This window comes from Seriola lalandi, unplaced genomic scaffold (assembly GCF_002814215.2).
Source record: "Seriola lalandi dorsalis isolate HSWRI2012SDOR001 ecotype SW California unplaced genomic scaffold, Sedor1 jcf7180002054560, whole genome shotgun sequence".
NCBI lineage: Eukaryota > Metazoa > Chordata > Actinopteri > Carangiformes > Carangidae > Seriola > Seriola lalandi.
In genome coordinates, this window is record NW_019525113.1 from 1,001,108 (window position 1) to 1,016,320 (window position 15,213).

Below are 15,213 nucleotides of genomic sequence, written 5' to 3' on the forward strand. Positions count from 1 at the left end.
AAGAGCAGGACATCACCAGACTGGGGTGGACATCATACCTTCAAGCAAGGACAGAAGCATCACCACCATGTCTTTCTGCAAATCCAACAGTTCCTTCAACAGTCCAATTTGACTGGAGTCCTGCAACAAAGCCAAACACAGCAAAACACAAACACACAGTAGAGAAAACAATATTCTTAAGATGTGCACTGACTGAAAATTTCAATTTCAATATATCACAATTAATTTGAGAGGATATGTGCTTCTTTCTGAGACATAAAACATGGAAGACGCTACCTCAGAGTGTGCTCTACTCCAAAAATGATCCTGGGTTTGCATTTTTAAATAAAGAATACGCATTTTTAACATCAGAAATAGTACACTCAATGTGATGGAAAGCAAGACAGACACTGGAAGACAGGTATAAGAGGAGCACCGCCTTTCCCCTTTATCTGAAAAAGTGGCTGCAGCATGGGAGCAAGAAAGACATCAACGCATTTGGAGACGCTGATCTTAGCACTCCTGAAGACCTGCACCAGCAGATAACAAGAGCCACAAATATTTTAGACGGTCTAAAGTGGTTGTCAGGCTGGTGGAGATCGAGAGGAAGAGGGTGTCAGGACAGGCAAGCATCAACCATCAGTGAAATCACAGTGGTACCTTCTAATACCTCTACAGAAACAAGACAATACATACAAAACAACCAAATACAGCTAAATGAACAAAAGCAAAGCAAGATGTTAAGATGCTTGAGGGAACAACGTGAAATAAATCAATCAATAATCTTTTGCATGAAAGACTCTTCATGATCTAACCCAAGAGCAGTTCAGCTACTTAATATTATATAGGCATATACAAAATGGAGTTTTTCACCTCTAACTAAGGAATAAGAACTTTCAAAATGTTGCTAAACCGTCACAAATTCTGAGTGCAATTTCGTACTTGACTTGTCCTTGTCAGCATTTAGTCAAATGCTCTGGATGGACGGGCAGTATCTGGACCTGCTCTACAATTTCCCTGTCTTCAAGGACGATTTATGACTGAGTTGATGGCTTGTTAGAAAAAAAAAAAGCTGGTAAACGCAAAGGAAAAACATGAATTGCTGCAGATGGAATTCACAAAGAGGGAAATGATGCATGTTGTTAAGCTGCGTAATAAAAAATATGGTGAAGCATGGGATCTTTAAAAAAGCATGAAGGTCTAGAACATGAGATGGCATTCGCAGAGAGACACAGATTCTTACGCCATTTCGTTGTCCAGGATCGGGGTGCATCTAACAGGGTTACACATGGAAATAAAAATGTTATCCATCAACATTTTTACTTCATTTTTGTATTTTTTTTTTGTATTTGATGTAAATGCTACTTTGATAATTAAATTCTAAACTACAAGCCCTGCCTCTAATTATAGTCATCAGACCAACGTTGGAAAAGCTTTTTTAACCTTTTTGAATTTCAGAGTCGGGAAATTAGCACAGACGTTTTATCATCCAGTACAGAACATGAGATATGACATATAGATGATATGTTATCAAAGCATATGTTAAAGTAAATTCTTCGGTGTAAACACAGGGTTTCTGGAAGCCTAAAAATGACCACAACTTTGTGAGTACTGTTGCAAAATCTACTCTGTCTTTTGCTTTGTTTGAAAAACAAACCCTAATAACCTAACATCAAAAACATATTCAGGATATTGCAATACAAAAATGCATTTTAAACAGCAGCGTCAGTAGCAATCAACACTGTCACACAGAATTAGGCTGGGCAGGAAACACTGCAGCTCCTTGTTAGGTCAAAGCAGACACACATTATTCAAAGCAAACACACGCTTGTCTAAAGCACAATCAAATCCTAAGCACTGGTCAGTATGAAATGAATAGATACTTAAATTAGACGAGGTGGACTAACTGTATTATACAGAATCAGAAAATGTAAAGAGAGAGAAAATCAAAGGGAGACAAAGGAGGAGTAACTGTTTTTCCTCAAATTATTTCTGCCATCTTTACTCGAGCTCACGTTGACAATCTGAATCAGGTGAACTGATCAGGTCATTTGGGAAAACGTAATTCAAAAGTTGATTGGTATATCCACTTTATTGATACAATTCACTTTTTATGCTAATGTAGTAACCAGTAAACAGTAACCACTGCAGTTTTCAGAAAGAATGTTATCTGAAATCTGAAATCTAAAAAGTCAAAACATATTATTTCATTATTCTCATATTATATCATTTATTATTACATTAAAATGTCAAATATACCAGAATGTAAATGTGAATCACAGAGGAAGATAACCCACAGGTATCTCTATCTGAGCCCAACTACAACATGACATATACAGTGTATGTCATAAAGTATTTGAACTTTATATTTTATAAGCTATCATCACCTTTCTAACCCTGAACATCCTGTAAAATGGCTCAGTAAAGAGGCAGAAACAATCTGACAAAGAAAAGAGGGGGAAAGCTGGTTAAGATTTAAGAACAGTTTAATAAACAAAAGAATAATCAAATAAATACATACTTTACTCTGCAGGAACCATGAGAGAGACAGTTCACAAAATTAGTATACTCAAAGTGGACAAATGAATTAAAATATACTAAGTTTAATTTTTAATGGTTGATTTTATTTTGAAATTTCTTTGATTCATCTTTTGGTCAACTGTAAAAAACACTGAGAAATTATTTTATCATTCAGAATCAGTTCTCTACAGAAATTATCCCTGAAATGGAATAATGAAATACACAGAGAAAATGAATATATTTATGAGGATATCTCTTACCTGAGCAAGTTTCATCATCATATGAGCAAAGACGTGCAGGAAGCCCACAACAGCGTCCCACAACCTGCTGTGGGCCAGAGACTGCTGGTTACCGGTGCAAGGACCCTGATAGAGACATCAAGTGGAAAATTACAATAATAGTCGAGTGCTTTCATCATTTTGGGAGATAAATTTGTCTGGTGCGTCAAAGTAAATGTTCTGACACAAAATCTGTGTATGTATTAGTATTTGTATCAAATAGGGAGGATGGTTCAAACATTAAGCCACAGCAGATTAAAATCTAGCTATGTTGTCAGTTTCATTTAATTGACTTCAGTGACTTTGGTTTGTAATACACATCTCCCAACATTAAAATACATACAGAGAAATAGGCTTTATAGTTGATAAAATATAGTGACAAGCACATGATCCCTCACTGGCTTCCCATCTGAGGTGTCCCCTTGAAATCATGTCTCGTATTATGATTCAATATTTAGTCTGTCTAGCATTCATACAGAAGCTTTCTCACCTGGATGTACTCAGTCAAGCTGTTGAAGACCTGTTTGGCCACAGTCATTGCTTTGGAGAAGTTCCTCTTACCAGGCTCATCGATGATGTCTTTTCCTGAGTAGTACCAGTAAAAGTCACTGATCGACTCCTGCAAACAGACAGGAAGAGAAAGAGTAAATGATGTTACCTCTTCATTCTATCTTAATGCTGAACTGCCCCAAGTAAAATGTTAATATATAATTTGAATGTATGGACTTCAAGTATATTTATATATATATATATATATGTTTTGTTCTTCTTCATGTACTTTCAAACACAGTTTTTAAGTACTTTAGTATATTTAACAAAAAAAATGCTGAATTTTCTGAAAGAATTTTATGTGATGAATAAACTAAAAACAATTCACATCAAAAATCCTACAGCAAAGGAAAAAAACTCTGAAATGTACTGCATGACAGGTCTGATTTTCTGATGTATATGTTTGAAGACTTGTTTCACTCTGACTTTTTCAGTTTTTTTTAGTAATACCCTGGTGTGTCTGCTGTGGGGATAAAAATCACCTAAACAAAGTTGGTCTTTGCAAAATCTGTGTATTAAGAAAGGAGGCTTGGGTCAGTCAGTGGGACTAAGATCAGAGTATCAGTATATCAGAGTGACCTGTAGTCGAAGCAGGTAGTCCACAGTGCAGATGATGATATTGATGGTAGTGGTGCTGCCCGTCTGAGTTCTCAGGTAATTCTGAAAATCTGAACACAGGAAAAAAAAGCAAGATTCACTTTAAACTTAGTTTCCAACAACTGAAATACCATAAATTCTTAAAATCTGGGAATGTCCCAAAACAGTCAAAGTCGACCTTTTAGCATGTAGAGGATAATAAATCAGGTGTATGTACGGGGGAATATTACTAAGTTAGTTTGAATATTTATAGTACAAGCACTGAACTGACATTCTTATCTCCAGTTTAAAAATGGTGAAGAGAAAGTGGTTCATTGCCGTTAGCAAGAAGGTGAACGAGCACTCTCCTTACTGGAAGTTCACTTGAAACCAGCATGATGTTTGGAGAACAGACTCACCGTTATTATGGCCCTCACAAAGTAGCTGCAGGAAGCGGAAGAGGTCACACGTAAATTCATCGTCTGCCATCACTTTCTCATCTGGGCAGAAGAACAAAAGAAATGCAAATGAATCTTTGCAAAAGAAAGTTTCAACAGTCCCAGTACACAGTATATGTGAGCTCTGTAATTTTGCTGTATCACTCTATTAGAATACAAAGTTATAACAAGGGATTAGGTGTATTAAAAGAAAATACCAGTGTATTTTTTGACATAGTTCTTAATGACTTATTTTCTCCTGCATCACTGTGCTCATAAAAATTGAGCATTGTTTTCTTATTTTCATGGAAGATAACTTTATATATATTTATATATATTTATATTACCTAACATTACCGTGCAGAAAAAAGTAATTAAAAAACATTTCACCAAAAAAATTTTGGAGCAAATTATAGTTCTACTATTCCTACAAATTCCTACAAAGGTATATTCAGTTATCACTAAAAGGATCAACAAGGTTCTTGCAATAAAATAATACACTGGTATCAATCTTAATCTTAACAAGTCATTTAATCTATTTTTAGGTCCTAAAACCATTATTTTCACCAATTTCAAAGACAAACAGTATCAGTATTTTTTTCTGAAACTACAGCAGTGACCTGCCTTACTCTTTATGAAAATCTGGATTCTCATTCCTTCCTAAAATAAAAAATCTTTTGACAAGGAACTGTGTGGAATGTCCCCATAGTTTTCTCTTCTTCTCTGATTAATAAGTCTAAATCCCAAACCAATGACTTGTTAAGAAAGATTGTTTGAGCAATCTACAGTAACAGATTTGATTTTTAGGCCAGTCATCAACTGTGTTAATTAAGAATCAATACTTGTGAAATGATGATTACCATAATCCAACCTTACATTCTACATATACTGACACACACCGAACACTGCAAAATGCTCCGGTGCAGAGCCAGCTTGAGTATTAAAATGTGTGTGTGTGTGTGTGTGTGGGTGTGTGTGTGTGTGTGTGATGACACTGAGGGACAGTGATTAGTGCACTTGTATTGTACGTATGCTATGTGCCTGTTTGTATGCATGTTGTCTGTGATTGTTTCATGTACAAACATCTGGTGCAAGAACAGTAAAATTGTTAGTACAGTCACCTCATACCACTCTCCTGCTTTCATTAGAACGTGTTAGTGAAAACCACAAAGACCTCTGAGTCCCTGTCCTCCTGTCAGCAAGACGGGGAGACTGAGGCTTCCACACTGACTCCATTTTTGTTTTTTCAAACTTTACCTCTGTTTAGTTCTTCATGTATTCAACAAAACTCAAACAAACAGCAGGTCACGTCATATTCATATGGGCATGAAACACATAGATAAATGAAGACAGGAAACCATCAAACAACAACAACAGACACGTACACATACAACTGAGGAAACACTTGTGACACAAATGTGAGAATGAACACAGAAATAAAGCGATAACTTCACGGCACACAGCCATGCAGGACAGATCTACTGAACTCTGCAAACTCCAATAAGCTATGAGTATGGATGTTGGGGGAGGAAAAACACTCAGTCCACATTAATGTATATCTAATGCTGGAAAGTGCAGAATCGGCAAGTTAGTGCCTGTAGTTGTCAGGATGGAAGTAAAGAATGACAGCTAATCTTCTCACAGGAAGCTTCTTTCATTTCTTTACATTTTAAATCCCATCCATTGCAAAATACACAGTTTATGTATCTCCAAAGCATTCCATCAGAAAGTGGCTACTTTAAAAAACATGTCTTTATCAAAAATGCACAAGCATGCTCGATTGAATCACGACAGTACATAAACAATTTTTTTTTAAAAAGGACAAAACTGGGCGGTGATGCTGGGTTTCATATTTTCCAACAACAAACATGAACACGGTGCCAGGGGTAAAAACTGTAACCACAGTGACTACTGTTAAATAATCCCACATCTGGAGCAAGCAAAGGGGTGGGACCACATACAACAGAGTCGACAGGTTATGAGTACAAAATACGTAATTACAGTGTTGGTGATTCAGCAACAGTTAGTGCTGGAAAACCTTCTGATTTCAATACCAGTAGTTTGGACTATCATGTTGCGCATTATAAAAATTATGAAAAGTTAGGGAATATTCTTATGGAGAGCAAGGATTTATATGCAGTGGCGTTACACAGACGGTGTAAGATGTGTGGCTCTATCATTTGAATGTTGTGAATTAGAGAGATACAGGGCTTAGAGAGTTCCTGCTCCTGCTGCAAATCATTTCAGAGTTTCTAGGACACACGGTCAGTGCGGTTCTCTATGATCTACTTATTTAACTAAGTGGGAGAGGAAGAATGAGGTTATTGCTTTTCCTTCCCATTGATCAGTCTCAAGACTGAGCTGTCAGAGTTACAGCAGATCTGTGATAAAACACTCAAGGATGAAAAGTAAACTTTACAATCACTTCAAGAGGAAAGGTCAGAGATACAATGCACGAGTATTGCTACAGCAGCATGTGTATCATTGTGAGCTTTCCATTGTAATGTGAGCAAGTGAGTGTAAAGCTTGATTTCACTGATTCTTTGAGTGTGAAATGAAATGCATATTAAGTTCACAGCAAGGAAAAGGCTAGTCAGGTGATTCAGAGCTAAAAGAGATAGAGGACAGAGAGGAAAGAAAGAAAGAGAGAAAATATATGACAGCAAAGTTTCATTTACCACGTTCTAGCTTCATATCTGAGAACCGCGAGAGCAGCAAATTGATGAGTGGGAAAGACATGGGTATGAGGGGTAAAGGGTTGAAACGGGCAAAGTGAACGAGATGTGGGAGAGAGAAAGACAAAGAGAGACGCAGTGAGTCCAAAAATCTCATGGCTGTCAGTGGATGATAAACAGTTTCATACATCAACAGTCAAAATGCTGTCGTGGTTTTTGACATTCTCAACACACTTACGTACATGAAAACATACCTGCAACCAGGCATCCGTGAACAGGCAATCAGACACACACAGATGCACACAAAAAGAGACTAGACAGAACAGCTACAACAATGTCAATTACATACATAGATACATACATAGGACGTGTGAGATGTGTGAGATGTGTGTGACGTGTGTGTAAATATAAATGTCTGTATGGCAGTGTGACCAGATACTAAGTGATACTCACTGGTGCCTTCCTCTGAAACCATCCCAAGTCCTTCTGCCTTGTTCTGCCTCTCAAACGCATTCAGATCCAAAACGCTGTCAATATCAAACACTCAGTCAGTTTAACAATATCCAGCCCAACACAGTTTTCTTCCACTAGGACCTTCTCAAAATCATGTTTACAGTACAAGCATCTTACAAATCTCAAATATCAAAAACAAAAGAGGTGAACAACAAAAGTGTTGCATATGAACTGATCTCGTTACAGACCTGCAGGTCTGCATCAGAGCCTGAACGCTAAGGAAGAATCCCACATCCTTTTTATCCTTCAGATAGTCCAGCATTCTCTGCACACAGACAAAATGACAGAAAAACAACACTTTTCTTGTCAACAGAAAACTGCAGAAAAGAGTCTTTCATTTATTAGACTGAGAAATATATTCTTTTATTTAGCTCTGTATTCCTGCTTTCTCATCAAAATATAATCCCCTAAATTCTGTGCAAAGCCCTCATAGGCTCTGTTTACCTGCTGTACATTACTGTTGCCTCCATTGAGGATGGAGATTCCAAGTTTGAGTGTGGAAGAAACCATGGCTCCTGGTTCACCTGAAACAAGTCGACACATCAGAGGTGTGCAACAACTTCTGACTCAACAATGCGGTCAGATTAGAGATGGATCATCGCTGACATCACAATAAACATTTAAGATACTGCTGATGGAGAAAAACTGCGCATCGCATTCCTCTGTGCTGGCATTTTTTCAACTGAACTGCCATACAACATTACAGCATTTATTATCATTTATCAACATTATTTACCAAACACTCGGGGAAATGATCTCCACTGAGAGTGTGTGTTAATTCATATCTTGAACGCCACTAATCTAGTTGGGGAAAGTGCTTCATGTCACATTAGGATTCAAGCATTTAATGTTACATTAACTGGCCCAGGGGGCAGTGTAATGGGCATATGGCTAAATATGACATAATTTATAATTTGTGGGTATTTACATTATTAATGTTATTTGTTATAGGGTTGAAACATCATCTTGAGTTGTGCTCAGGTTGCAGTAAGGTATGTAACAGTTATCGCTAAAATTTGGGCAGCCTTTAGTGACATAATTTAAATAATAATTTAAATATCCTCACAAGTGACAGAACATGTGTGTGTGTGTGTGTGTGTGTGTGTGTGCATGTGTGTGTCCACTACCTTTACAGGCACTGATCATCTGCAGCACCATCTCTGCAGCCCCACGGTCGTGTAGACGGGACTGCTGGTACAGAAGCCTCTGTTTCTCCATCTCCTTTTCCTGTGGAGCAGAGCAAGAGAGACACAGCTGTAACCCTGCCAACACAGACTGCACTGCCCCCCGCACGCACTCACTCATACACTCACACATAAACACACACACACACACACACACACACACTTCTTCATAATTTTTTCCTAATGACCATCCATTGGCTGCACATAGTTTCAAGGCATTTCTAATGGAGCATTGACATAAAATACATCCCAGTTTGCTGAGGTAGCTAGAAGGTTTTAATCAACAGCATTATTAATTTAATTATTTTCATTACAGTCATATTTCTGGGATGTGTTAGCACAAAGACTAGAAACAAAAAGAAGCAGCTAGCTCAGTTAGCAATACATGATAATTTTAGGAGCAGTTGAATGTATAAAGTTATTTTCTTGATAAATAACCAGTGCATTTCTTCAGCCCTGCCCCAGCAGAGGGGGTCACCAGGATTGGTACTGTGACACCTCCTCACGACACATACTGTTGGAGAGGTGCAGGTGAACAAAAACATGGAGGTTATGAGGAAATATATTAAACTACTAAAAACACACTTTTAATTTCTACATATAACAAAGCTTTTTGAATGTGCATTCTTCTTAGAAACAGAGTTAGATTTGCTGCATCTGATCGTTCTGCTAAGTTAAGTTAAAGTGGCCTGATTCTCAGTCTTTATACTGGACTTCGGCCAAGATGACGCACATCTGTATTTGACCAATGTCTGATGTTTAAAAAACGTTCATGGTGCCTTCCTTTTATGACCTGGCTTGCTATGTCACTAATTTGTAACATCTGGAGAGGATAAGATATTCTGTTTCTCTTCACTCTACAGCCTTTGATATACTGTGGCAACCACTTCTGTCTTATTTATCGAGAGTGGTCTAAACTATCTGTGTAAGGGCATGTATGTTTGTGCATACAAATGTGTACACATGGTATATTTGTATATGTACTGTATATGAGTATATATATATATATATATATATACTTCTCTTGGTAAATGTAATAAACTGTACTCATCCATTTTCTGGCTGGCACTGATTGTTATGTTAACTGTAATGCCTTGTAACCTTTAGGAGCAGGGGTTTTTTCTCTTTTCGTTTTTCTTTCCTTTCCTGTCTTTGTCTCCTGGAATGGTAAATCCCCTTTGTATTTGTGTTAATAATTGAAAACTTACAAATAAAAAAACACGTTCAGGGTGATGGAAATACTTCCATCACCCTGATCACATTACTGCTCGGATCTTGGCCCTTATTCAATGAAAAATAAATCTAAAAGACTAAAATCACACACACACACAAACACAAACACACACACACATGCACACACACGCAAGCACACACGCACACACACACACACACACACACACACACACACACACACACACATTCTCTTCCATGGGAACACAGTGTATATTAGTGATGGTAATTGTTCCAGCTGTTCTGATCTTCCAGAAAAAGCAAACATTTGATGGCGGCAAACTTTCCTTCCCAGAGCATAACACACACTTCACACACTCTTCCAAGGAAGCAACAGTAGTTGTCTGAGTAACGCTTACAGCATGCAACTCCTGCTTCCAACACGAAGTGCTGCAGCAGCATCGTGTGGTTCTTATCTGCTTTTCAGTTTAACTATAGGACACACTAAAACTGTGCCTCTATGAACAACCATCCTGTTGACAAAAGAGGTTAGATTTGACCCACCCACTGCAGACCATGCATAAAGCCCCACCCAAACTGAACCTACCCTCCGCCCCCCTCCCTCTGAGCCTGACTGTTATGTAGCAACTTTCCTCCGGTTACAGAGGCTCTGATCGTCTTTGGAGCAAATTGTGTGGGGCGTTGTGATGAGTGAAGAAAGATTGTGTATGTTTATGAGTGTGTGTGTGTGTGTGTGTGTGTGTTTGTTGTGGATGTGTGTGTCTGTGAGTCAATGCTTGCATGAGTGCATGTGTGTTTGGGTTTGGGAGAGTGTATGTACGGCTGACTGTGCAGGCTTTTACTGTAGTCCTTGGTGAGCACAGAGAGGGAGACTTGTTTACGTTGTCCAATTCAAAGTAAAGACAAACAAAATCAGTCAGTTGTTAGATCTCGAACGAGAGTTATCGGGTGAGTCCGTGTGGGTGAACACAGCCCAATTAGCAGGTGAGTACTGGAGGTTGTAAGTCAGGAAAGGGTGGTGCAAGTCGGGGAGAGACTGACCACAGACACACAAGATCAGCACAAGAGAGCTGGTTCTACTCTTACGAAACCTGCTGCATGGTTTGACTTGATAACTGTTATCAAAGTTTCCAAGAATAGCTGCTCAATTCAGTCTTGAATGGCAGCATCACGTTGCTGTGCAAATACCACGTACCAAAAAAGGAAGAGTAATGATGTTCCACTGATTAATATAACCTGAAATAAAAATAAACTTTGAAGGGATTCTTACAGTACAGTCAGGAATTTGCACTGCAGATGGGTGTAATGCTACCCTCCAGGAAAAGCCAGGGGTCTCTACAGCTGCAACATTACAGTGCCCAAAACTGGCCTTGAAGGCAAAAGAAATCGGAATATTTACTGCTGCATTAATGTTAACAATGCTGGCAAAGTGATAGGTAAGTGACACTGCAAAAAATTGCCTGTTTTGGCTGTTTGAATATTACTAGATATGTTTACAGCAGCATTTTGGCCAAAGTAATACAAATGTGTATTTTACTTTTGAAAACTTAGGAGCCTTGCGCACATGTGCATTTATTTAACTGCTGCTGTACTTTGATATATACTTAGATATATATAGATAAGTATTTAGTAGGTATGTTAAACCATGCTGATAATTTGAGGTCGACATAGTCAATCAACCCCTAAAAATTTTGAAGCACATCAGGATTTTGAAATAAACCGCTGGCAAAAACCTAAGTTTCATTTTGTTGTCTTTAGCTGCACCATCTCTCTGCACTCAAGTCATGCAATTTAGGACATAAAACAAATTGAGTCTGCAACATTGAGACGACTGTTGGGCCGAGTCCAGCAAAGGCATGCACAGGTCAGTCCACCATAGCAGGAAGTAGACAAGTGGTGTGAGTGAACGAGAGAAACGCCAGGAAGAGAAGAAAGAGAAATGTTGGGGTGGGGGGGTGTGCCGAGTGTGATGGCGTGGTGTGGTCACTCAGTGCGCGGGGAGTTGCTTCTCCGCTGAATCCCCTGTCTCCCTTCCCCTGGTCCCCCCATACCATCTCTGTCTGTCGCACCTCAAAGGATGGCTCCTCCCCCTCCTGTTCTCCCCCTTCGTCCTCCTCACCAATGTGGCAGCTCTGGAGGGAGATGACAGCAAGTAAGCGACAAATGAATCCAAACAACAGATTGAACTGTAATTCTCAGTTCATGGGGCTCTCGTGCACAAAGCTTAGTTCGCATAAATGTTGAGGAATTTAAATGATTTCAGTCAGAGATGCGAAATCTGATGATGCTGATCAGCAACCATCCAGAAGTCTTACCTTTGCCATAATATCAGCGTATGACATATAAAGATGGTCAACGTCAAGCTTACTGTAATGAGAAAAACATATGACAGGAATCAGTCGGTCACACTGAAGAACAGGTCACAAAGTCGAGTCGCACAAGGAGCTCAGGACTCTTACGTCTTTTCTGTGAGAGCTGTGCGGCTGAAATGAAGAATCAGCTGATGAAGGGGGTCAGGCTTCGTCTCGGTCTCCTCTTCCTCTTCCTCTTCTTCCTCCATGGCTTTCTAATTATTGGAAATAACATGAATCAATGTGCCACAAATAAACCAATTGTGCATTTTAGAAATAAAGGGAGGATGACTTACTGATAAATCGTCAATCATCTTATCCTCAAATTCGTAACCCTCGGTCTCTAACCAGTTGCGCTTGTATGCATCCAAGAACATGTTGGTTGCCCTGTGCCTGTAAGACAAGACGTCATAGAGACTTAATTATGCAGGGTTGCAACGTCTCATGAAAGGTCCTCTGATTTTATTATAGATCTTTTTTAAGTGAGTATGAAGGAACTTATTACGTGGGGATGTTGTACAGGGGCGTCATCCTGAAGCAGGCCACCACTGCCCTGCGACGCTGTTTGGACAGCAGCTTGTGCCACACCATTTTCTTTGACTTGAAGGGATGTTCAGTCTGAAGCAAGAAAAAATGTCTAACAATTAGGCTGCTACTGACAACCAAGTAATCCTTTTCAACTTGTATGTGCATGTCATGTGTGTTTAGCATCTAGGACTTGAGTTTGTGTCTATACTCACCACCTCAATGTGGTAAAGGACAGCAGACACCTCTTGTACCCTTTTGACCACCTTCTCAGGGTCCTCAGCATCTTCAGCCTTTCCAGACATCTCCTTATAAAGAGACATCTGCCAACGCATAGCTGGGTCTTCCACCTGAAACCAAGGATCATATGTGTATAGCCACATTCAAAGAAATCTACAAGAGAATTTGTATATTTATTCTTGTCTTTAATTTGTAAAACAATTAAAAAGTCTACTCACTTTGCCTTGAAGGTGCAGATTGTTGTGCAAGAACTCCCTCACCTCTTCATCTGTGTCTTTCTACAAGGGAAGACAACAACACATTCCAAAAAATGTTTTTCCATTCAAGACAATCAAAATATCCTACAGTTTACTAACGAGCAGTAAACTGACATGTATATATGTATCTCAACAAATTCTTAATAGAAAACTGAACTGATCAAATGTAACTTAATAGGAGATTGTTTTATATAAAATAAAGATTTAAAAAAAAATGCATTATCTCATATGAGCCAGTTATTCCATTTTTGGACAGAATATAGTCAGTCAGTTGGCTTCAAATACATCAAAGTACCAGCGAGTATCTGATCTTGGCAAGATTGATGAGCTCCTGGTCTGCAGGAGAGCACATATTGAGGCCGATGGGAAGCATCTTCTTTAATGCTGCCACAATAAGGGAGGTCTGCACAGAGTAGCGATCCCCCCGGCGCTTCTTCTTGGTACGCTCCTGCTCTGAGCCTCCAGACTAAAAAGAGAAAGCAAGTTCAGACCAATACATCACTGTCTGGGATAAAAGCCCCAACACCTCACACACCACAAATTTTCTATTCAGACAATATTTTATGACATCAGAGGCTTTTGAGCATATTTAACATAAAAATATAAACTAGTTCTGATACAAAATATAAAAGGAAACTGAGACAATGAGATGGCAGGAACCAGCTCCCAGTAACATTTTACACAATAACATGCTGATACAGTGAATCAACAATTAAGTGAAAATAATTATACCTCGGTTGAAGACAAACCAACAATGAATTTTTCTCGTAAACATCAACCTCTGATGAGGTTTCAGGTGCTTCACTGCTGCATCAGCTAGAGTCGTTACACACAGTGCAGCCTCACTGTTAGTAGTGCAGCGGCCAGACAGGGCACATCCTGTCCATCAGACAGCACATAGAACAGCACAAGTCTATGGGGCCAGCTCCATCGCTCTGGAGCTCTTCTCACACACTCCTGTCCTGGGGCTGCCAACGCTCATTACTGACTGTTGTCTGGCCTCACGGCACCCTCTTTGCCCTCAGTGTGGGTATGTGGGTAAAAACTTTGGGCAAAGAGAGGTGTTGTGATGATCAGCTAACAGAAGCTCACTTCAGTAATGCCCATCTGATAGCCAAGGAGAGGAGGTTTTCTTTTTTTATCTTACAGCAACCATGTAAAACATCAATCAAACAGTGATTAGATATTCAATGATTTAACAATTAAATGGTGTCAATGAATTAGACATGGAGTGGCGAGTCCAGTTAGTAAATATGATGACAGCCATCTGGTGATATCGAGCTAGCTTCAGTTTCCCAGACAGTCCCAGCTAGCTACGTATGCTACAGATGGACCAAGAAAATGTAATGGTAACAGCAAGGGATAGTACGGCTTTTGGTGTAAACAGGTAGCGAACACGAAGCCAATGATAATATTGAAAAGAGAAGAGTCCCCCGGTGCAGGAATCTTTACCACAAAAGCTGAAAGAAATCCAAGCGTCAATAACAACATTTCAACATCACAGATGGCACAGTAGCACGGGCTCCACAACCGTATCCAACAGGGACGATATAAAGACAAACTGTTTATTAATCAAACAAAAACAGAGTGATGGTGCTCGGCTGCAGGAGTGCACAGTACAAGTGAGATACACAACTGCCCAACCGAGCGCCATGAAACCTCTCAGGCCACTACCATCTACTGCAAAGACCTTTCATCAAGCCGCTCCAGACCCCTACTCACACATATACAAACACACGTATAAAAACATAGCAGCACATCTCTATACCACACACACGCACGCACACACACACTCACACACGCACTCACACTCACATAAAACACTCTTAACATTATATCTACATTATACATTGTATCATTTCACCCTTAGATATGCATTATTATAACACTGACATTACTAAATGTCTGATACTGTGTGTTTATAACCCTGTGTGTGTG

At 39.2% G+C, this 15,213-nt stretch overlaps 1 protein-coding gene across 7 annotated transcripts in view; it reads right to left on the reverse strand.

The window, feature by feature from the left end:
- The window catches only part of ryr1b (ryanodine receptor 1b (skeletal)), a 71,041-nt gene that overhangs the window by 8,761 nt on the left and 47,067 nt on the right, over positions 1-15,213 (reverse strand). For 2 of the 7 annotated variants that reach the window (XM_087176541.1, XM_023415991.2), the window contains 18 exons: positions 13,571-13,741; positions 13,237-13,296; positions 12,994-13,128; positions 12,759-12,871; positions 12,550-12,646; positions 12,362-12,468; positions 12,218-12,269; positions 11,972-12,034; positions 8,655-8,754; positions 7,972-8,051; positions 7,716-7,792; positions 7,468-7,541; positions 7,018-7,035; positions 4,322-4,402; positions 3,906-3,994; positions 3,268-3,396; positions 2,760-2,864; positions 39-120 (listed from right to left, as the gene is read on the reverse strand). In XM_087176541.1, coding sequence (XP_087032667.1) covers positions 39-120; positions 2,760-2,864; positions 3,268-3,396; positions 3,906-3,994; positions 4,322-4,402; positions 7,018-7,035; positions 7,468-7,541; positions 7,716-7,792; positions 7,972-8,051; positions 8,655-8,754; positions 11,972-12,034; positions 12,218-12,269; positions 12,362-12,468; positions 12,550-12,646; positions 12,759-12,871; positions 12,994-13,128; positions 13,237-13,296; positions 13,571-13,741 — 1,633 coding nt within the window. Of the gene's footprint in view, positions 1-38; positions 121-2,759; positions 2,865-3,267; positions 3,397-3,905; positions 3,995-4,321; positions 4,403-7,017; positions 7,036-7,467; positions 7,542-7,715; positions 7,793-7,971; positions 8,052-8,654; positions 8,755-11,953; positions 12,035-12,217; positions 12,270-12,361; positions 12,469-12,549; positions 12,647-12,758; positions 12,872-12,993; positions 13,129-13,236; positions 13,297-13,570; positions 13,742-15,213 lie in introns of all 7 variants that reach the window. The other 5 variants (XM_087176540.1, XM_023415989.2, XM_087176542.1 and 2 more) reach the window with 3 other exon arrangements.